This window comes from Bactrocera neohumeralis, chromosome 2 (assembly GCF_024586455.1).
Source record: "Bactrocera neohumeralis isolate Rockhampton chromosome 2, APGP_CSIRO_Bneo_wtdbg2-racon-allhic-juicebox.fasta_v2, whole genome shotgun sequence".
In the NCBI taxonomy this organism is placed as follows: Eukaryota; Metazoa; Arthropoda; class Insecta; order Diptera; family Tephritidae; genus Bactrocera; species Bactrocera neohumeralis.
The window spans coordinates 84115468-84139381 of record NC_065919.1 but is presented as its reverse complement, the minus strand read 5'-3'; the positions used below and the strand labels follow the sequence as shown (position 1 = coordinate 84139381).

The window sequence follows — 23914 nt, the reverse complement described above, 5'->3', positions numbered from 1 at the left end:
ACTTGGGAATGTGAAACATGAACATTTTTGATCTCAATCCTGAATGATTTCTTGAAATCGGTAGCCCCTTTATAAACGAATAATAGCTTGGGTACCTACTGAAAATAGCTGAACAATATTATCTATAAAAGACCATTTTTGTCTGATAATAAGAAAAAAATAGAAAACTGTAAGGCGGAGGGTCTTCACATTACAGTGGTGTCTAAAAACCTATTTTTCAGAGTACCAAGCCAAAGAAAATACTTGTATATTCGTTTTCTTTGACACACCCTAACCTCTAATCATAGTTGGTTCATTGTATGCGTTTGCTTATTAACAATGGGGTGGGGAGCTCTACGCATGGTTCAAACCAATTCAGCCATAACCAAAAAAACACGTTTACTTCGGTTGCACCTTGATAACTGCGAGCGTTCAGTTCGGGTTTTCCATACAAGCACTCGATTCCGATCGTGTAGTTTGTATGACAGCTATGCGATATAGTTTGCCGATATCGACAGTTTCGACAAATGATCAGCTTCTTTGGGAGAAATAGACATGTGCAAAATTTCAAATCGATATCTCAAAAACTGAGAGACTAGTTCGGGATATACAGACAGACGGACAGATAGTCATAGCTAAATCAACTCAGCTCGTCAAATACCCTTATAAAACAGAAAACTATATCAAGGGAAAAGAATATATCACACAGATCAATGTCAAGACTTACTCGAGATGATCTCTACATGAAAACCAACCGGCGGTCAACAGATTAACTTCTGACAACACGCTTAAAACAAATTAGGCTCAATAGATGCAAGCTACTTCGTCAGTATTAGCGGTCAATGGCCATGAAAACACCTTTTTTTACGGTTGAAAAATTATTGGCCGACTGGAAAGTCAAATTTTCAACCATTGGCCTACAGTTTGTGGTCAGTGTTGGAGAACATGTCCTATCGAACGAATCCCCAACTTATATATGGAGAGTCCTAAAAAAAGTCTTTATTTCGAACAGCGATAAATTTTTACATCCCTCATGCAATATATGCATTATTCAGTAAAAATAACTTTAAAGAACTAAAACAAAAGAAGAACTTTATTAAAAAATGAAGCATAGTTTCATTTGTTGGTTCGTAATAAGCATTTTCAATTTTCAGAATGCGAGAGAACTATTTCTATAACCGAAATCTTTTCAAAATTCCGCAAATTCAGAGAACACAGTTTCGGCAGATCTAATCTAAATTATTTTCTCGGCACCTGCAAGTTTTATCCGTCAAGTCGGGCCAAAGCTGACATGCAAAGACGACATTCAAAAAATATTCTCTTTTTAATATATATATAAAATACGCAAATGTGTACATAAGTATGTATGTATGAAAACATATACTTGGCTGATGAAAACCGCTCCTCTACTCTTGATATGACGCATATATCGTGTGTGCAACAACAACAGCTGTGCGCCAAGATGCGTCACTTCAGCCATAAGCCATGGCAAATATCAAATATTAACAAAACGAGCGTTGCTCTGAATTATTCTTGGTAAAGTAAGCAGCGCAGCCAGCAAAACAGCACCCACAAAGGAAGTAGAGAGTTTCGTTAAACTTTTTGTTTAATAATATTAACAAAGTGCAAATCCTAAAGTAAGTAAAAGCACAAGGAAAACTGCTCCAAACGCAGCGGAAGCCAAGCGTGTGGTTGTGTAAAGAGCAACGACAGAGTGTGGCTGTGTTGGTAATCTACAAGCAGCGACATTTGCACTTTCAATAAGGGAAAAAAATTCATGGTGGCAAAAAACTTTGCACCGAAGCTCACAATTACATGCAACGATTTTCTTCCACAATTTAAGAAAGTTTTTGTTTTAGTTTCCCTCACTTTGAAGATAATAATTCTTAAAAGCCAACAGCCAAAATGATATCATCCAAAGAAGCAGGAAAAATATTTGCAAATGAAATTAATTCCAACTATTTAGTGAATTTGTCGAAAACTGTAGTAATATTCTAACTGCTACTCAGTTCAGGAGGTCAAACGCATAGAAGGCAAAGCGAAATGTTCTCGCAAACGAGGGTAATAGAAGATCGGATGTTTTTGAACATAAGTATTTAAACAAAGCTACGGAATTAGTACTAATGAAATCATCGTTCTCAGTATCTACTCATCTACTGAAAACAAGAATTTGTACGGCAATATTAACCAGATATACTTATAATTTATGGTCAACATAATCGGCCTACTGAGCGTACTATTCGCCTTCCCAAGCCACTTCGTTTCGCTCTATGGGCTCTTGAAAAGTTTCAAGTTGGTTCTTGAAAAGTTTCAAGAAGATCCGACGTTTGAGAGCCAAATTTTGTTCAGCGATAATGCCAATTTCTGACTCAATAGGTATGTAAACAAGCAAAATTGCCACATTTGGGACGAAGAGCAATCTGAAGAAATTGAAGAGCTGCCATTTCATCCCGAAAAAGCAACGGTTTGGTTTGTGAGCCGGTGGCATCATCGGTCCATATTTCTTCAAAAGTGATGCCGGTGAGAAGGTAACCGTCAATGTTAACTGTTATCGCGCTATGATAAGCGACTATTTGATGCCTGAAATTGAAGCTCGTAATCTCGGCGACATTTGGTTTCAACAAAACATCGCCGTTTCCCACACATCGCATCAATCAATGGATTTATTGAGAAAACACTTCGGTGAGCAGCTAATTTAACGCTTTGGGCTGGTCGATTGGCCACCAAGATCTTGTGATATCACACCGCTAGACTTTTTTCTGTGGAATATGTAAAATCTAAAGTCTCTGCGGACAATCCCCCATTTAAGACGGAGCCGCGGCCAATATTTGAAAAAAATAATTTTCAAAAAATGATTGCCAAAGAATGTTCTTTCGAATAAAAATAAGCATTACACATAAAATTTGAAGTTTCTATGTTTTTTTAATTGAAAAAAAGTAGGAAAAATGGATCACCCTTTAGTATTTTTTGTAACCTAGCTACAAAAAAAAGCTACAACTTGGTTAAAACTTCATTCCAGTTTATTTCGTAATAAAAATGATTATAAATATTTAGAAAGATTACATAAAATTCATCCTTATTATTTGGAACAGAATAAAATGAACCAATGTTTTACCATAAATAAACAGGTATTACTATTCAACTAAAACGAAAGTATAAGTATGTTAAGTTAGATGTGGTTTCTCAATATTCTTTCGGGACTTACTCTCAGAGTGTGTTCTTCTTAGGATATAAAAATATTTCTTATTTAAAGAGATGCCATCATTTTTTCTGAATTTATTTCAGGTACTAAAACATAAGATCTGGTAAACAGAAATTCATTACTGCACCAAGAGATTACTACGTTTTACTGTCTATGGTGAATGATTATTGTGAGTTCGCCCCAAGAGAAGTTCTGTGCCTTCAAAAGGGCAACAAGTTATCAAGTGGCCTATATTCAACATAAATCGAATCATCCTAACTATGCTAGATGAAATCTTTAATCGATAGCGAAAATAATGGATTTCTTTTTACTAGATCTCCATCAGCTAATTAAACAAGTAAGGAAGGGCTAAGTTCGGGTGCCACCGAACATTTTATACTCTCGCATGATAAAGTGATAATCGAGATTTCATTATCCGTCATTTACATATTTTTCAAATACCGTATTTGTTTAAAGTTTTATTCCGCTATCATCATTGGTTCCTAATGTATATATATATTATACAGAGAAGGCATCAGATGGAATTCAAAATAGCGTTATATTGGAAGAAGGCGTGGTTGTGAACCGATTTCACCCATATTTCGTACATATCATCAGGGTGTTAAGAAAATATGATATACCGAATCTCATTGAAATCGGTCAAGTAGTTCCTGAGATATGGTTTTTGGTTCATAAGTGGGCGACGCCACGCCCATTTACAATTTTTAAATAAAAGCCTGGGTGCAGCTTCCTTCTGCCATTTCTTCCGTAAAATTTAGTGTTTTCTGACGTTTTTTGTTAGTCGGTTTGAAGATTGAGAAACAATTTTTATTATTTGCATGAAGTGTGGCTTCATATTTTTATTCATCGTTAAAGTGTCTTCCTTGTTATTTGCAGCTAGTATGAAAACAGTTAACAAGGTACTCTTCTGCTAGATTACAGTGTAACATATTAATTTTTTTAATTGAAAATCAAATATTTTATTCAAAAAATTTTTAATACAAAATTCGCAGCCCTTCAGTGGAAACAACTTCTATAACTACCCAGCCATCCACATGGTGTCGAAATTATATTTATTAAGAAATTTGGTCGTTTCGCCGATATTTCCTTCATCTACAGAAATGTATCATAACAGACATGTCTTAAATTATACAAGTATGAGTACCCGAATGAAAACTAGCCTATTCAAGTAACCTGGTCTAAGCTTAACTCCCAAGAAAAGCTATCATGTAAGAACGTTGCTGCGATGGCAGCCAGATAAAATTTGTTTCAAATAATTTTATACCACTAAAATGCGCATATCATTACAAACATATCGTCACCTAAAATGCAAAATAACGTAACATCACTTTTCATAAGTTTACAGGCGAAAGAAAAAAGATATAATAGAAACCGCTCATATTGAAACAAAATATGAGTTTTGGTTATAAAACGGTTATATATTGGTTATATATTAGTTATATTGGTTGTATCTGACGGCGGAAGCTGAAAATTTTATGCTTATACTATACAATAAGTAACGTGATGGAGTGAATCAAAAGCAATACAAAACTTAATTTCGTTATCTGATACGTTTTTTGCATTTTAGGTGAGGATATATACATATATAAACTACTACCTAAAATAAATTGTTTAAATTCACGAATGGTTTTTATGAGAAAAAAATATAAAAAGTATAGTGCAGCTTAAAGTTAGTAAACAATTTGATAACCCACCACAGGCAGGCAGGCTTGATAGCATTTTATTGATGTATGTATGTAGATGTGCGGTTACTTACAAGCGCAATTTTATTTAGATAATAAACCTCATTCATTGACAAACTCAAGAGTTCTTTAAATAAAGTATCTACATGCATACATTTAACTATATCTAACAAATTTCAAGCGTTCAAATGCGAAAACAGATTTCGAAATTTGAAAATTTTATAATTTAAAAAAAATTTAGTTTGAGAAAATTTTGTGCAAAAAACTATTAAAAGTACCACTGATTTTTTCATGCAGTATAAAAATGATAATGTACTACTGTGGGCAAAAAGTAGTAAGACTTTTAATTTGAATTTTTTTCTAGGTAAATATGACTATCAGTACCATCTGTGCCAATGTCAGACGAAAATAAACATTCATGTTTAGTATACGCTTATCTTTCTGAAGTACATAAAGTGCATTCGGCGATTTTTACGATAAATGAAATTATTGAACAAAGAAGTTCCATTAAATTTTGAATTCGAGATCAAATTTCTGGGCCCGAAAGATACAGAATATTGGAGAAGGTATTCGGTAATAATGGTTTGTCGCAAGGAGGAGTTTTTGATTGGTACAAATTATTCAAAGAAGATCGAGAACGCATTGGACGATGAACCACGTTCAGGACGGCTATCAACATCAACTGATGATCAACACGTCAATAAAATAAAGAAACTGGTGCTTCATAATCGACAATTAACAGTCAGAGAACTTACTGGCATCATTGAAATATAGGAAGCATCAGTGAAAACCATTTTCAAAAAATCATTTGGGCCTAAGAAAACTAAAAGCACGATTGGCTCCAAAATCACTAAATTTTTTCGAAAAACAGCGTCGCGATAACGTCTGTGAAACAATGCTTTCCGACTACCAGGATGTCATGAAATGTATTATTACTGACGATAAGTCTTGAATCTATGCTTACGACCCGGAAACAGACGATTAATCGGCCGAATATCGGGGCAAAGCTGAAAAAAACACGATAAAGCAGGTTAAAAATCAAAGTTATGTTGATAGTTTTCTTCGATTATCGAGGTGTGGTGCACTCCGAATTTTTTCGGATCGGCCAAACTGTCAACAATGGACACTATTTGAATGTTATGCGTCCTTTGCGTGAAGCTGTTTGTAAAAAGAAGCCGGAATTATCGGCCGAAAACTCTTGGTTTTTGCACCACGATAATACACCGCCTCATACTGCATTGATTCTTCGTGAGTTTTTCGCCAAATTTTCAATCAATATCGTGCCACAACCATTCACCTGATTAGCTCCGTGTGACTTCTAGTTATCCTGCAAACTCAAACGATCGCTCCGGGGAAGCCGTTTTGAGTCAGGTGAAGACATTAAACGTGAATCGCCACGCGCATTGAAAGCGGAAATTGACTTTAATAACTGTTTCGAGGATTGGAAAAAACGTTGCCACTAGTATTCTTTGTTTGTATTAAAGGGTTTTACTTTGAGGCAGGCGAGATAGATTTCGAAGAAAAAATTAAGAATTGTGAACTTATGAACAAAGTCTTACTATTTTTTGCCCATAGTAGTACTATATTGAAAATATGTATTTCTTTTATTATTATATGTATTTCTTATTATATTGTGCTAGGTCTTTCTTAAACAAAATCTCCATCTGTTTCTACACTTTAACGCTTCATTCATAACGGTTTTTATCGACTATTTATTTGGCGCATGCACACACACACGTAAGTATGTATGTATAAATTTATGAGGGTAATTCAAAGCGCCCATTTCAATAACCTTTACAACTACCGTTAAAGTGAAACCGTAAATTTTAGTTGTTGCACTAACTACTCGAAAAGTAACTGAAAACCATTGACCAATAAGAGTTTGTGTGATGAGAGTTAGTTATATACGATTTGGGTGCGCCTAAGCATCCGGTTAGCAGCCGCAGTTGAAACTTCTTAATTATTTACAGTAAAAAAAAAATAAAACAAACTATATGAAGATTATGTAATTAATTTGGAGAAAACCATGAATAATGCCGCAAGTTATAGCGAAGGCATGGATGCATGGATAAGTGTGCAATCAATAACTAAATATGCAATACAGCTTCCCGCATTTTTGCCGACTACCGTGTGAACTTAAAGTGTAGCGCTGCAACTGTTTTTTTTTTTACTTTTTTGTTTTTTTTTTTCTTTTTGTTACTTGTACTTCTGTAATGTTGTAAATTTTCTTTTGTTTTTTGCTTTTTGCATTTTGTGCACACTTGTCTTAAGTATTCTGTGTGTCTACTTCATGGGTCAATATTTTTTTTTGATAATCACCTCACTGATCAGTGGCTCCGCTAAATGGTTATCGGTGACACGCGTCATTACGGTTTCCGTAAATGTCGATTTCGTTATTGTTTCGGTTATGCGACCCAGCTCCGTGGGTGCCGCGGGGAACATGGGCAGATCGGGTACAGCCTTATTCACCGTTACGGTGACCGAGGGTCCAACGCCCACCTCATTGCCACGCGCCACATTCACCTGATGTTGACTGCCACCGCTGAGGAAGTGCGCCGGTATCATCGCTTGGAAATCTTCACTAGTCAGCGGCCGGAGCGGCGGCACCTGCATTGAGCGCAAATTGTTTTCCCAGCATTACAAGCAGTTCACACACAAGATTAGACATATACATATAATTGTTTTTGTTGTTTTTATTGCAATTGTCATTTTGGTGGGGTTTTTCAATGACGTTTCGTGCGTTTGATTGTTTGGTTGGATTGCGTTTTGGTTAAAGAGTTTCAAAATTTTTTGTATTAAATCAAAAGAAAGAAAAGAGAAAATAATGCTTGTTTAGGTTTTTGGGTTATAAATTCGGCTTAAATAACTAGATTTTTTAGTGTCGATGTGTTAAAGCAATTTTGCGCTCATATATATTCATACATAAGGATGTCTAAATTAGCCAAAGTGATAACTGTTATACTAAGTAAATAAAAATAATGACCGAATAAATCAAAAATAATTTCAAGTAAACGAGCATCGACGGTTGGCACCCTGTATAATTAAAATTTATAAACTAAGCAATAAATAAATAGCCCTAAATAGACGTAAATTAAATGCGTACGAACCCGATTAAACATAAAGAAAAATTTTGCAGTGAATTGTTACAAATATGTATATAGTATATATATATGTATATAAATATAGATTTATATGTTTATGCAGGTGTAATAAAGGATGTTTATATTATTATGTATACCATGGGGTGCAGGAGTTTACACTGGGCTCTGCAAAATAGTAGTACATACAGTAATAAATTCGTCCAAGTACACATTTAACTCTATGTATTCATGCAATAGACAAACACAAACACAATATTGCGGTTAATTGGAAATAAATTGATTATTTATTTATTTTAGATTAGCACACAATAAAGGTATAAGTAAATAATCATTAAAAATATATACTTCCGCATTAAAGGCGGAAATTATTAAACAAAATAAAAATATCATCAACAATTGTTTGTTATCCGGTGAAAGAGTTCAAATATTAAGCAGAACTGCGTGCCACACGCAAATGCAATGTGAAATTCATAATTTACCGCGAAATTTGCAAACCACTCTGAACGCGTACTCACCTTTCAATAGCAGCGCTACAACAAATATTAATTTTTATTATAAAAATAAGGCAAAAAATAATAATAAATATGTATTTAATTTCGTAGTTCATACTTATTCTACTAATAATAATTATCTGATAATAATTTTTATATTTTTAATTTAATTTTTGTTTATATATTTTTTTTCAACTATGCTGTTCCTTTATATACGTTTTAAAGTTTTCAAAACTGTTATAATAAACTGTTTTGGCTTTTAAAGTTATTTACTGTGATTTTTATTATTTTTAGTACATATACTAAAATAAAAATATAAGAAAATGTACAAAAAATGCACAAAATCGACTTTTTGACATAAAATTAGATTATGTTATAAACAAAAAAAAATATTTTTACTGTAAAAATAATGCAAAAAAAATAAGTATTTAATTTCGTAATATTATTCTACTATTAATAAATATCTAATAATATTTTTAAAATTTTTTATTTTATTTTCTTTAATATTTTTTTAATCATACTGTTCTTTTATATAATTTTTGAAGCTACCAAAACTGTTATAAAAACCTTTTTTAGCTTCTAAAGTTATTTACTGTTATTTTTATTATTTTTGGCAAATACTTGCAAATTTTAGAACTCAAAAATTAATATGTATATTAAAAAATTGTTAAAATCGAGTTAGGCTGTTATTACTTTTCGACATAAAATTAGATTATACGAAGAATAAACTAAAAAACGCACAAAGTCGAGTTAGGTTCTTATTACTTTTCGACATAAAGTGAGGTTATGTTACAAGAAAAGCCGAAAAATATACTATCATTGGAGTTCAGCAAAATATTTATCACATAAATCTATCGTACTGCTGTCAATACGAAGCAAAAACATTTCGAACTAAACAATTTTTACATATATTATTTACAGTCTTTTGATAGTTTTACAATGGCAAATGAGCTTCGTTTTAAGTCAAACCTGATAATCAACTTTTAGAGTTAATTTCATAATCTTTTTAACCTAAAAGTCCTAATTTTTAACCTGGACAACTTTCAATTTAATCTATTCTAACCTCAATATATAGTACAGTGGACGATGTTTATATTAATAAGGGGTTATATATGATTTGTGTGACGTAACTAAGCAAACAAACTCTATATCTGTGGTCATATACCGAATTACTTTAAGTCGAATTAAAATTTAAGCGGTTATATTAACTAGTGACCTTCAAAAAATCGATTTTTTGCATATATCAAATGCATATATTTATATTTGAGTATATTTTCAAAAATTTTAGGTTGAGCGGGCAAATAGTTTTGGAGATATTGCGTATTACAAAAAAAAATTGACTTACTATCGGGTGATTTTTTAAGAGCTTGATAACTTTTTTTTAAAAAAAACGCATAAAATTTGCAAAATCTCATCGGTTCTTTATTTGAAACGTTAGCGACATTTACTTTTTGAAGATAATTTCATTTAAATGTTGACCGCGGCTGCGTCTTTTCCATTCGGAAAAACACTTTTTCGAGCATTTCGGCCGGAATATTTTATCGACAAATTTTGTTCAGCGATGAGGCTCATTTCTTTATGGGTAAATAAGCAAAATTGCCGCATTTGGGGTGAAGAGCAACCAGAAGCCGTTCAAGAACTGCCCATGCATCCCGAAAAATGCACTGGACCGTATTTTTTCAAAGATGCTGTTGGACGCAACGTTACGGTGAATGGCGATCGCTATCGTTCGATGCTAACAAACTTTTTGTTGCCAAAAATGGAAGAACTGACATGTGGTTTCAACAAGATGGCGCTACATGCCACACAGCTCGCGATTCTATATTTTTTTCGGAGAACAATTCATCTCAAGAAATGGACCCGTAAGTTGGCCACCAAGATCATGCGATTTAACGCCTTTGAGAATTTTTTGTGGGGTCTTCAAGTCTAAAGTCTACAGAAATAAGCCAGCAACTATTCCAGCTTTGGAAGACAACATTTCCGAAGAAATTCGGGCTTTAATGCTCGAAAAAGTTGCCCAAAATTGGACTTTCGAATGGACCACCTAAGACGCAGCCGCGGTCAACATTTAAATGAAATTATCTTCAAAAAGTAAATGTCATGAACCAATCTAACGTTTCAAATAAAGAACCGATGAGATTTTGCAAATTTTATGCGTTTTTTTTTTTAAAAAAGATATCAAGCTCTTAAAAAATCACCCGATATAATCGGTTTCCAAAACTTTAAGTAGCTACATGGGTTTATGGGTTTCAAAAAAAACTAATTTTTTGTTGTCTTATCAAATTCTACCAGGGGTGTATTGTCCTAAATTTTCAAGTTGATCCAAGTAACAGTTTCGGATATACAGCCTTGAGAACTTGTGCCTTCGAGGCTAGCTAGGCTAAGTGGGCTACCTTTAAACGCGTTTCTCTCGAATCTGTGTTTTTGTAGTCGGTTGGCAAGATTTCTCGAGAACTACACAACCGATCTTCATGAAATTTTACACAGGTCTTTGAGATACAATTCTTAAAGACAAAAATCCAATTTTCACTTTTTTTCCTTCGTCCAAGTTCTAAGTTAAGGTTGTAACTAAAACGGTTTTTTTTTTACTTTAGCTGATCCTGTAAGGAGTTATCCTGCCAACGCGGCTGCATCTTTTTCCGAGGGGTCACCGGAAATGGCGTCCCAATTTTCTGAGTTTAAAATATATTTTTTTCCAAAAAATTTTAGAATTTCTTTGTTAATAGTGTACGTTTGTACAATCAAAATGTCTAATAAAATATTACATTTTTTATAAAATAAAAAAAAAATTGAAAAGGGCTGTTTTTTAACTGAGGAATCAATCCTATGTAACCTCTTAACTAAATGTAATCGTCTTCCAAAATCAACCTTATATTGCTTAAAAATACCCTGCTTATACTTACCTTGCCAGTAATTTGCAATTTTAACGGTAAATTATGTTTTCACATTGGCAATTTTTCGCAACCTTTAACTCAAAATTAGTGTTTGGTACAAATACAATGGCACCTGTACAATACTCGTTAGCAGGTATGTATGTGAATACAGAGGTGCAGGGGGTAATGCTTGGTATGCACGCGACTGTATGAATGGTAAAGCAACATAACTCAAATTACTTTAATACAATAATTATACGATTAAATTGAAGCAGTTAAGCGCGTGAAATACATATGTGTAATTTTGAAGCTATCAACAGCTGTCAGAAGACGAGCAGGTAATATTATAACGGTAGTTTTTTCGAATATTTGCGCGCTGAAAAATGAGTAGATACATTGAATGGTGGTGTATGGATGACTGACTGACAAACAATAATTATGTGTTTAACTAACGACCAATGCGTATTTTATGTAACTATGTAACGTATTCAATACAAATCGGTTACAGACAGACACACAATTAATACTGATTAATGTGGAGTAAAGGAAAAAGAATCAAACCTTCGCTTTTACATACCTGAGTTTCAGCAGAAGCATCTGCGGCCGGGTTCGGGCCGGCAGCAGTCGGTGTCGCTGTCGGCTTATTCGCCGAATCCGGGGGCTGCGCGGCATTACCGTTGGCTGGTGTGGCTTCCGCTGGCGCATCTCCCAAAGGTATGGAATTTGCACGCCTGGGTGCTGGCACGGGTTGACCCGTGACCTTATCGATTTGTTGCTGCTGCTGTGGCTGTGGCTGTTGGTATGGCACAGTTGTTGCCGCAGTCGTAAAACCATTTGTTTTCGGGGCATTGTTACCACCTACACTAGCGCTAGTTAATGTTGCCGCTGCTGCTGTGGCGTTGGGTATCGTAACAGTTTTATTTATTTCGTAAGCCGACGGCTGCGTGGTGTAGTTAAATTGTTGCTGAGCTGGATACTGTTGCTGCTGTTGCTGTGCCAGTATGGGTGCCGCTGTGGGCGCATGTTGCAGATTAGTTTGTGCTTGCTCTGATATCATGTCGCCGATGGAGCGATTGAAGTTCGCTGTTGTAATAAAAACAAAGTGCAAAGAAAGGAAAGAAAAGAAGGAAATAATAATAAAAAAAGAAAGGAAATAATAATCGATTTTAATTTTAAAGGAAGAAGAAATGCGTAAAACAGCTTCTGCGTGCGTTTTTATGTACCTGGTCGATTGGCGAGGTAACCGGAAGGACTGAGCGAATTCAAAACAGCTGGACTACGTGGACTCAACGGTGCCTCCAAGGGTCCACGGTACTCGCGCTGCAACACCAGACGCACAAACCGTTGCGGCTCAGTGAGACATTGCACCGCAGCATCATGACAGGCGTTCGTCATGTCATTGCCATTAATCTGTAAATACAAATCACACAGTGGTGGATTAAGCAAAGTACACAAACAACACGCCAGCATTTACAGTTTGATATGGCAATGACAACCGCGACAAATTGCGAATGTTAATGTGTAATTGCGAGCAATTCGCATACACAAACATTTATGTGTTCATTAGGGTGTGAATAGTTTGCCAATTTAATTATTTTTATTTTTTTTTTTTTTGTTGCAAACTCCTTCTGAAGTATCAGTTCTTGTTTCAAAACAAAAGTTGTAATGTCAACAAGCTCTTTATTTTCAATTTTATATCGCGCTTTACACATTATATTTTCTCATATATTTTATGTGGAATTTTTGTATATTTTACAAGTGAAGCTACAATTTCCAAAAAGTGATTTTATAATTCAAAATTTTCCGTTCTACAAAAAAGTATTTTTTGATATTTTCCACCAAAACATTCCTTTAGAAGTTATACCCAGCCATAGTTATGCATCAAATGGTCTGAGCATTCAAACGCGTGATTTATACATGCTGTGTTGCTCATACGACATGGTGTACTATATGAAAAAGTACCTTTGATTCATAATTTTAATTGGGATAACTTTTAAAGGAATCTTTTTATGAAAAAAAAATTATTTTTTTTTTGAAGAACGAAAAATTTTGTATTAGAATATCACTTTTTCAAAAATTTAGATTTATTTATTTTGGACATAAACAATTTATTGTTTATTGTTTGTATTAAAAGTGTAAAAAATCTCATATAAAATATTTGGAAAAAATTATTTAGGCACGGTTTAAAGAGCTTTTGGATGTTGGATCCTTGTTTTAGAGTAAAAACTCAAACTACAGACGACGTTTAAAAAAAAATAATGAAATTGGAAAATAAAGCACACCCTAATACACATATATACATATATGCAATGAACATATACATATACATATAGGTATACAGTAAAGTCATTATAGCATATGCGAGTTGCTGCATATTGTTGTTGTGGTGTCGGTTTAATGCACTTACAGCCATCACGCGGTCGCCAACCATTATTTTGCCGTCACGATGCGCTAAACCGCCTTCAGTTATGCGTGAAATGAAAATTCCATCGCAGCCATCCTTAAATGGTGGCGAGCCTTTGCCACCGGCAATGCTGAAGCCCAAGCCCTGTCCGATTTGATCACGAATTAAAGTCGTGTGTAGTTGTAAATAGCTCAAGGGGGCATCCTGCAATGATGAAATGAAATGCATGTAAAAGGCAAAAGTCAAATTGAAGTGGCGTAAATTGGTGCATAATCTTGAAAGGAGCATGATTTCAAGCTTAAAAATTAATTGCAGAAATGCTACACATTTGTTAAGCTTAATAGAAGTTAGTGTAATATTAGCTAATAAAAATGGTTGCATAAGACAATACATTTTTTTTTTTAAATAGTTCGAAAAAATGGTTGCAAATAACACTAATTCGTTAATTTTTTTTTAACAATTTTCATCAACACACTTCGAGCTGTTGATGCATATCGTCAATTTGTTATTACTTATCAAATATTCATATTTTCCAAATTATTTTTCAAATATTTGCAGCGAAACTTTTTCTGCATGAGCAAAATTCCGTTTACTATTTTCATTTAATTTTCGTTTGCAAAACCATTTTTCATGAATTTTACTAAAAATTCAACTGCCAAACTGACCGACGACCGACAACCTACAAAACCGACCTTGCCATTTTCCAAAACGCCATTTGTTGCACCCACCCCAACATGTTGCGGTTGGAGTTGTTGCTGCTGTTGTGATAAATTTGCCGCATTTGTTGGTCCTGCTGCTGTTGCTGTTGCTGGTGTTGTAAATACATTCGCTTGATAGCTGTTGAAGTTGGCAGGCGCTTGCTGTAGTTGTTGTTGTTGCAGCTGCTGCTGTTGTGGAATAATTTCAATCGGTGCCGGAATGAATTTTTCATGCTGCTGCGCTGCGGCCAACGGTCGCGTTTCCACCGATATCTGCAAGTGAAGAAAATTTAATTTGCAAATATTTGTATGTTTATATGCGAGCGCATTCGCATTCACATTGCAGTAAATAAAAATCAATTTGCAAACATATATTAAGCGACAATTCGCACTTTCACAGCGCTAATTGCATGTTTAACGACACAATTTACCGCAGCAAGCGTTTAATTACGCTACAAATGAGGGATCTGCGCAACTTGTGGCGTTGACATAACGACTATATGTACATATATACATATGTGTATTTGTTTGTGTAAACCCACCTGTGAGACCGAGCCATCTTCGCTAAACACTGGATGGCCTATTAGGCGTGTAACTTCGCGCTCCACCACCAACACCAACACCGCACCGCAGGCTTTCAACACCTGCACGGCCTGATAGTGATCGGCGTCGACCACATTTATGCCATTCACTTTCAGTACTTTATCGCCAACTTTCAAGCCGGCCAAATCCGCTGGGCCACCCTCGGTCACGCGTGATATGAAAATGCCTTCGTCATCGCCTTTGAATGGTGTTGAACCGCGGCCGCCCGCTATGCTCAAGCCCAGACCGGCAGTGGTGCGCTCAATATGGATTTCGTACTGTTCGAGACGCAGCTCGGTGAGACCGTCCACGGCATCTGTAATGGCAGAAAGAGAAGAATGCGTATGAGTTAATGTAATAGAAGTTTGTGGCATTAAATACGATTTGGAAGTAACATTTATGGCTACAAATACAACTTTATGACATTTTCGCTTTCAACAAATGCACTACCTATACATATATAGATAGGTATTCCCAGAAAAGTTTTGAGTTCAAGCAAGTTTCGTTGGTCTAGACTGTCTTTATTCACTGCCATGCGCTTATAGTCCTCCCAGCCAAGGGTGTAGCGCAAGGCATGTTGTTTGTAATGCACGTCACGTTTGTTATTATCATGTAGCAATGCGCTGCGGCCACAAAAATGTAGGGCACACTCAAATTCACGAGCGCCCAAGCCACAACCAAGCCCACCTGTGGGCGAGCACTTAGTTATGATTTCAGCTGCATATGCAGCCGCGCCAACAGAGACACTTCAGCTGCCGCATCATCATTACCGTTACCATTTAGCATTACCACGTAGTATATATTTGCTTACCATATTGTCGGTTGCGCTCCAGCTCGTCGGTGTACGTCGTTACGATGCGCACACGTTTGTCCTTGCGCCGCAGCGAATTGCTCGGACTGCGATTGGAGGAGGCGAGTGAACTGCGTAAGCTCATATTGGCCGGACTGTTGCGGCCGCTGGTGCTGCCCAGCGAGCCCGAACGCCGCGAGCGGGGCAGCGTGTTGTCGCCCTCCTTTATTTTTAACTTAATGTTGAACATATTAACGTTTTGCTTTTCGTTTCACTTCTTCTCGTTTTCTACACTTATTTTCCTTATTCAATAATGCATGCGCTTGTAGGTTTGTATGTTTGTCGGTGTGACTGTATGTGAGTCAAAAATCGGCTTATACGCTTCACGTATTCGATATAAACAATAATATTTCTGCTTTTGCTTTCTTTATTCGTTGGTGTAACAGATTTTGTGTAAACGGATCACATACCCGCCGCCGCCTTTGTGCTGTGCAAGTACAGACACACAATTATATCTAATGCATCATCATTCTGTAAAGAGCTTTTATCAATTTTATTATTTTGTGCAATTTCATCGAATCGCAAAACGTCTTCGGTCCTCGGCAGTAGAGGCAACAGTTGCAGTTGCCGGCGTACGGGTAGCTGAAGCAAAGTAGCTGGCATCTATGCGTACGCAATTTTATATAATCGCACAAGCACTAGAGCAAGATTTCAGCAGCAGTGCAGTGGAAGCGAGCGCTCAGGCAGCTGGCAAAGCCAATATAAGAACGTAAAGTAAAAGCATATGCATATATGCATGAGCACGGTTGAGTGTGTGTGTGTGTGTGTTTGTGCAGCTGGAAAGCAGTGAAAAAATCGCAGGCACTTTACAAAATATATATTTGCTTATTGGATTTTAATGCGTTGAACTGCATCGATAATAGCTTTTGAAAGTGACTAGTGACTACACAATTCATCGCTTAAATCGCGCGACTAAGCGGCACAGCCAACGAAAGCTCCACGCGTGGCGCAATAATATATTTCTTTTTGGTACTTTGTAGATTTATTGCAAGCACTTATATATTGCTTTGAACGGTAAACTTAAATGCTAGCGGTATTTCGGAGATTTTCGAAAGGAGATTTAAATAAATCGAGGATTATGGAAATTATTTTATCTTCTATTGCGAATATTTCTTAATTTTGTTGCGATGACAATAATTTGATTTAAATTTTATTTAAGGGGTTCATGGGTTTCCTCGGGTAAAAAACAGTCATTTTTCAACAATTTTTTTCTCATATAAAAAATTTAATATTTTATTAGCATTTTTTATTGTTATAAACATACATTATTATTTCGAAATTTTTGAAAAAAAATATTTTAAACTCGTCCAGGATCTTCAAAATACATGTTTAGTTAAAACCTTAACTTAGAAGTTGGACTAAGGAAAAAAACTGAAAATTGGATTTTTGGCAGACATTTTTACAAAAAAAGAAAATAAAAATTTCGCGAATTTTTTTTACAAATAGTTGTAATTGAAAAAAAATTCTTCGTCTAAGTCTTTAAGAATTGTATCTCAAAGATCTGTGAAAAATTTCATGAAGATTCGTTGAGTAGATCTCGAGAAATCTTGCCAATAGACTTCAAAAACACAGTTTCGTTTAATAAGGGCGCACTTAGCCTAGCTAGCCTCGAGCGCACAAGTTCACAAGGCTGTATCTCCGAAACTATTACTCGGATCAACTTGAAAATTTAGGACAATATTCTAGAGGTGTTGCTGAATTGGATAATACAATAAAAAGATTCGATTTTTTGAAACCTGTAGACCCATGTAACCCCTATCCTATTGTTATATAGATAGTCGAGCCTCTAAAAATCTTAAAAATCGCATAGCGCGAGTTTGAGATTTCTTTCATATTTTTGGACTGTCGTGTTTCAAAAAAGAGCCAAAAACATCATCCTACTTTTTAAATCTAACAATAACAACAACCATATCAGAACATCCCACATCACTCCTCCTCTATACCAAATGGTCGATATATGCGAAGATAGGAGTCCAAATATATATTTTCTGGTCACAATTTTTTTAAACTTTGCACAAGATTTATAACAATATATGGTAATACAACAAAGTTTTAAATGGGATTGAAAATTTAAAAATATTTTTTTGAGTTTTATGGAGAAAAATGGAGTTCATTGATGAAGTTGAACCTTTTTTTCATCCAAAGGGTATATAAAAGAAACTCCTGTGACTTCGGCTGCACCGAAGTTGTGATACACGACAAAGTATGTATTTGTAGGTTAAGTGATCCGATATCCCCTTAAATTTTATGATTTCTAGCATTTAATTGTGCAAGAAAGAAAATCAATAAAAATTTACAACAAGCTATCCCAGACAACATAGTGCAGACATTGAGCTGCAGATTAGACTGTGTGTATCCATTCAAAAGACATAAAGTTGAGTTCTCTCAAGCAATAAATAAAATGCTTTATAACTTTGGTCCAAATGAAATGCAAATATGTAATTCGCTTGCGCTACCACAATCTACTCATCAACAAATGTTTGGCAACAAACCACGTTGAACACAATAAATCGCAAACAAATTTCTACACCAGCCATGTCACTCATTCTACAATTGTGCAGAGTGAAAGGTCATTGAAGCGTGAATGAAGATGATCATAAATTTCGAATCGAACGACTAAACAAAGCTAGCACAAGCAGCATATTGGCACGAAAATTCGATTGACTTTTACAGCAACCAACCGCACACACTGCCCATCTACAACACAGAAGACGACAGTTCAACAACACCACAGGGCGCAACAGCCCACGGCCGCCCAACAGGAGCTCTCCACGCGCCAAGGAAACGACAAAGCGTGCGATGCCATGGAGCCGCCTGCGCAGCACAACAATCAAGTGTATCGTAATATAGTATATAATGGCAAATATGACGAGGAGCAAATGGGAATGCTTTATTTATGCAGCATCACTGGTCAGTCAAGCATTGAATGGCTCGAACAGCCGGTCAGCATCCCGAGATGACGCACCGAAGACACAAAACCGCTCGACCATGGCAGGCAGAGGTCAATGCTTGGTAAAGTACGTTGGGAAAACAGCTGGCCGACTGTTCAATTAATAGGTATGATTAGAGTGAGACTAAAGGGGCTGGACTGCATGTGGCAGTGCTAGAAATATAATATTCGATATTACAATATTGCAGATTATTTAATTTAACAAATGCGAGCGGCAAATTAAAATTAATGCAACTTTTGTTTTAAAAAAATTAAAATTTAATTAAAAAAGCTGATTAGGCGAAATGCCAATTTAATTAGCGGCTTAATTATTTGTTGTTGTTGCAAGCTCAACTACTTTGCCCTTGAGCTTGTGCTTCGCGGATTAAAGAAGAAATTCCTAAAAGGTTAATTACCTGCTACTTATGAGTTAAACGATTACTAATTGTGCTGCTGGCTTAATTAAGTGCAAAAAATGTGATATCTGTCGGCAATTGAACTTCAATTAGTCGCAAACAAAAGGCAATCAAATCAATAAAACAAAAGGGGAGAGAGGCCAAAGCTAATATATGTAAATGTCATTATGGCATTATAAGGCTTTCTTGTAACTAAAACGGTTTATATGTTGAAATGAAATATTATATAATATTAACATGCTTAAAATGAAAATTTGCTTAAGAAAGTATTCATATATCGCAAGAATTTTGCTAATCAAACCAAGAACGATCTGATGAAATTTCACAAAGATATCTTTTCAAAACAAAAACTTCATTTTGATCGATATTGAAGGTTCCGACAAATGAATAGCTGCTTGAGGAGAAAAGCTCGAGTGAAAAACTTTAGATCGATACTCAAAAACTAGGTTAGGTTAATCTGGCTGGCCAATTAACCACGCATAGACCAGTTTTGGTCCTTTGCGATACCAGTTGGAGATTGTAGATTGCTAGGGCCACAAGAGGAGTAGTCATCCTTTAGGATGCTCGCGCTTGACGCGAATTTTTACAGACTCTGCGGCCTCACTATCGATACCTCCTCTATATCATATCGTGAGGACCCCAGATGCTTACAGCGTAGTCTTGCCAATGGGGATCAAGTGCACAAGAGATGTTTCAGTGTTTCCCAGGTGCCCTGCTCTAGAAATTTCCTGCAGTCTTCTCAATCTGTCAGCCTTACCCTGCGGGCCACCAGACAGTGGCCAGTTAGTATTCCCATCATGTTTCTACAGTCTTTTTTATCGAGTGCGAATAAGAATTTTGTGTATTTCCAATCTATCGTTTTGAACATGACTTTTGCCGTTTTGCACCCAGGTAGCTCTTTTCAGCGGGTTTTGATTTTCTTTACCATGCTTCTGACGAGATCGCCGTATAGACAATGCATGGGTTTTTCAATGTTGGTCACGCTTTTGGATGTTAGCCGTACAACATTCTTGGCAATCTCATCCACTATTTCATTGCCCTCGCTGCTTTTGTGCCCTGGCACCCAGTAGAAGTGAAGTTGCTTGCTTCTGGCAACACTTTCAACTGCTGCCCTGCTTCCCAAGACACTTCTGGTCGATATGCGATACGAGGTTACTGCCTTGATTGCTGCTTGGCTGTCTACGCAGATGTTGACTATGGAATTACCTGCAGGTGCATTAGAGGCCAGCTCCGTAATAGCAAAGACCTCAACTTGGAATTTACCGCAGTAGTCCGGTAACTTAAAAGACTGCCTTATGCCTAACTCTGGACAGTATATTCCCGCATCAAATCCATCGTCCTTTTTCGAGCCATCCGTGTAAATGTTTAGAGCATAGCATAGCATACTTTTATGCCAGCCATCCTTTTTAACGTTTACTTTGAACCTTCTTTTCCAATTGTAAAGTTTGATCATGTAGTCGGTGTTTGCCCAACCACCTTTACCCACCGAGCTATGCCCGAAGATTCTATAAGTAAATTCTACTGCAGCCAGTAGTCGTGCGTCGATTTTGCTGCGCAATTTTCGGCGAATAGGTCTATACGAGACAGGCTTAGTGCAAGTTCAAGAGCCGCTTTGGAGTTGTTCTTAAAGCTCCCGTTTTGCACAATGGAGAGAGGCTTTAAGCACTTTCCATTAGATTCTGGTAGGTCGATTTCCATACACCTGTCCACCATACTACTGCATAGTAGAGCAGAACTTCGAGGCCTGCTTAATGTTTATTATATCCAGCCTTTTCTCAACAAGTCCCTGCTCATCTGTCCGAATGACCGATATCGGACAACTATAGTACATAGCTGTCATACAAGCTGAAAGATCGAAATGAAGTGCTTGCACGGTAAACCTTTTCATTTGAGGAGATATTTTCACGAAATTTTTCACGTGTCATTCTTCAAGTCAATAATGCAATCTCCGAAGAAATTGTTCAGTTCGAGTCTGACGGAACAATTAAAGTCGTGTCAGAGATCTGTTGTAAAGGGGTATTTATACTATAGCTTCGGTGCAACCGTAGTTAATGTTTTTTTCTCAAGTTTAATATAAGATCGTATTTCTGTTCGCGACATATTAGAAAAGCCGACTTTATGAGGCGAAATTGCGATATTTTGTAAAACTAAGAGAATATGAGCACGAATATGAGAAATTACCAAACCGGAAAGATATAAAAAAAAAATCGCAAGATGATTTTTATGAAGCATAAATACTAAAATGCTAATTGCTACAAACAAATAACTTTAAACTTGTCAGAATTTAATTGCTACATCGGATGCACACTTTCAATTTCACTAAATGCTCTCCAATTATTTTTGTCTCAAACAAATTAGTTAAAATGAGGTCAAGACCAAGTAGCCCGTGACTATGAAATGCATTAAAAGGTAAATGCAAATGACAGGCTTGTTGGATTAGCAAAAATAACTGTACTTTGAAAATGCGATTGACAGAAGAACAAGTGAAATGCTAAATGAATTTCAGTCAACATAATTAATGGCAGTAAATTTTAACAGGAACTTGTTGCAAGGACGATAATTTGTTAAAAATTAAATGGAAATATTTACACGAATGAAGTGTGATTAGTGAATAAATGAGAAAGTTAGAATGAATAGCAAATACAAAATAGCAAATGAATACTTTTTTACAAACTGAGAATACCAAATTATATATAGTATAATAGACGGAAATTTAGTTTCAGTGACAGTGCTTCTAAATTCAAGTTCTCAAATTAAATTGAAAAAATATTTTTTGCGAATTTTCCAACTTATTTTCGCACTTTGTACCTCACACTTGTACCGAATGGCTAAAGCTTCGCACAAAATGATTAATCGTCGCAAATCTTCGCGCATTTGATTTGACAAATTACACAATAAACCGTTGAAAAGTGTCAAACAAGTAAGCACAAACACACAAACATACAAACTCTAAAAATTAATGAAGAAAATTCCACTATAGAAAACAAACAACAAAACGACAAAATCGTGAAACAGAAAAACATTAAAAGTGCAAAAGAGAAAGAGAAAAACTGGAGCTAGAAGGTGGCAAAGCATGAAAAGAGTTGATGAAATTCGAACAGCCAAGCGATAGTGAGTCGAAAAACAAATAAAAACCATCAAAAGTCAAAATGCGAATGTTGAACAACAAAAACAAGACAAAACAACGCAAAGTGTTACACTTAATAAATTGAAATGGCAGCAGCGAGAACTTGTGTATCTGACTCAGTGAATCAAAAGTTGGAAAACAGCAACAAAAACAAACAATTACCAAAGTCGGAAATGTTTCGTCATCGGTACGCTGTGCCCTGACTGGGTCGCGTAGCCAATCGGGCTGGCTGGTTGGTGGCATGCCAAGCAAAAGAATACAAACAAATAACTTGCGTTATCTTGCAACTACAAAATTCCATAGATAGCATAGCAGAAAAACAACAACAAAAACTCTTATCTATGCACCTGTAACGACATACTTATGTATATGACAAATTAGTATTGAGCAAAACACTAGCGATGTATTAGCCAGCATTAGAAGCAACATAAACTGCCTTTTATTCCGTTCCATTTATGGCAGCGAAATCGATGAGTGGGCCTAATGACAACGAGCGCGGAAAAGAATATTCTGCCAGAGAAAATCTAATATGCACACATACAAACATGCAAACATATGTACATATATACTTCTGTACGTACGCAACAACCAAAAGCTGATAACCAAACGCTTCGCAGAATGATAAAAATACTTTGTATGTATGTATGTATGTGTGTTTAAGTGTTCCCATAAAATAATGTAATAAACTTCCAACTGGTATAAAGTATATTGAGCGCTAATCACAAAGTGTAAACAAAGATTGCGATAAATGATTGAGCGAATGGGGAGAGCAGGTGTATTTTGCAGAGGAAAAACCGTTGCGGTACAAAAGTATGTAGATATGTATGTGTGAGTTTGGACTTGAAAAGAACAGTAAGACAAATAAAGTAATGCATTATGGTGGGGTATATAATTAAAATACGCCATTTAAGCTTCTGGAGTAATTAAAATATCAAAAATACAACTAAAACATATAAATAATAGCCAAATAGATAAAACGGAAAGGAAAAAAGAGCTAACCAAACATTTTATATTCTCGCTATTTTCCAAAGTTTAAAGCGGTTTAAGGTAAGTGGCATTGATTGTAGTTCGATTTCACCCATTTTCACAATGCAAAATAGGAATATCAAGCACTGGAGATATACAACTGCAACGACATCCATTGAAAAGAATACGAAAAGACTTTTTCGACCACCGAATATAAAAAAATAAGTTGAAGTTTGATTAGAAATACCAAAAAGGCTTTTTCGACTACCCAATATTCAACACTATATGGCATGACACTATGAGATTGGTAGCATTGGATATATACGACTGCAACGACATCTATTGACAAAATACGAAAATACTTTTTCGACTACCCAATATTGCGCACAAAATTCACTTTAAATTGGCCTAATAGTTTCTGAGATATAGAATATCACTTAAAAGTGGGCGTAGTCATGCCCTTCTCAAATTTTGATACCGGTTCACATGAAACCCTGCCTTACCATATTGGCTTTGGTATTTAATGCTTCTAACGGATTTATTTAGTGAGTTATTGCCGTTATAGAAGTTTTAAACATAACCGCTATATGGCAGGAAGGCGTAGTTATCATTTG

General features: G+C 35.8%; 1 protein-coding gene across 20 annotated transcripts in view; it reads right to left on the bottom strand.

Annotated features, from left to right (window-relative positions):
- Positions 1-23914, bottom strand: part of LOC126767862 (protein lap4) — a 162896-nt gene that overhangs the window by 66133 nt on the left and 72849 nt on the right. For 15 of the 20 annotated variants that reach the window (XM_050485541.1, XM_050485553.1, XM_050485543.1 and 12 more), the window contains 6 exons: positions 14973-15328; positions 14425-14703; positions 13736-13936; positions 12552-12738; positions 11906-12411; positions 7183-7470 (listed from right to left, as the gene is read on the bottom strand). In XM_050485541.1, coding sequence (XP_050341498.1) covers positions 7183-7470; positions 11906-12411; positions 12552-12738; positions 13736-13936; positions 14425-14703; positions 14973-15328 — 1817 coding nt within the window. Of the gene's footprint in view, positions 1-7182; positions 7471-11905; positions 12412-12551; positions 12739-13735; positions 13937-14424; positions 14704-14972; positions 15329-15823; positions 16344-23914 lie in introns of all 20 variants that reach the window. The other 5 variants (XM_050485550.1, XM_050485556.1, XM_050485551.1 and 2 more) reach the window with 4 other exon arrangements.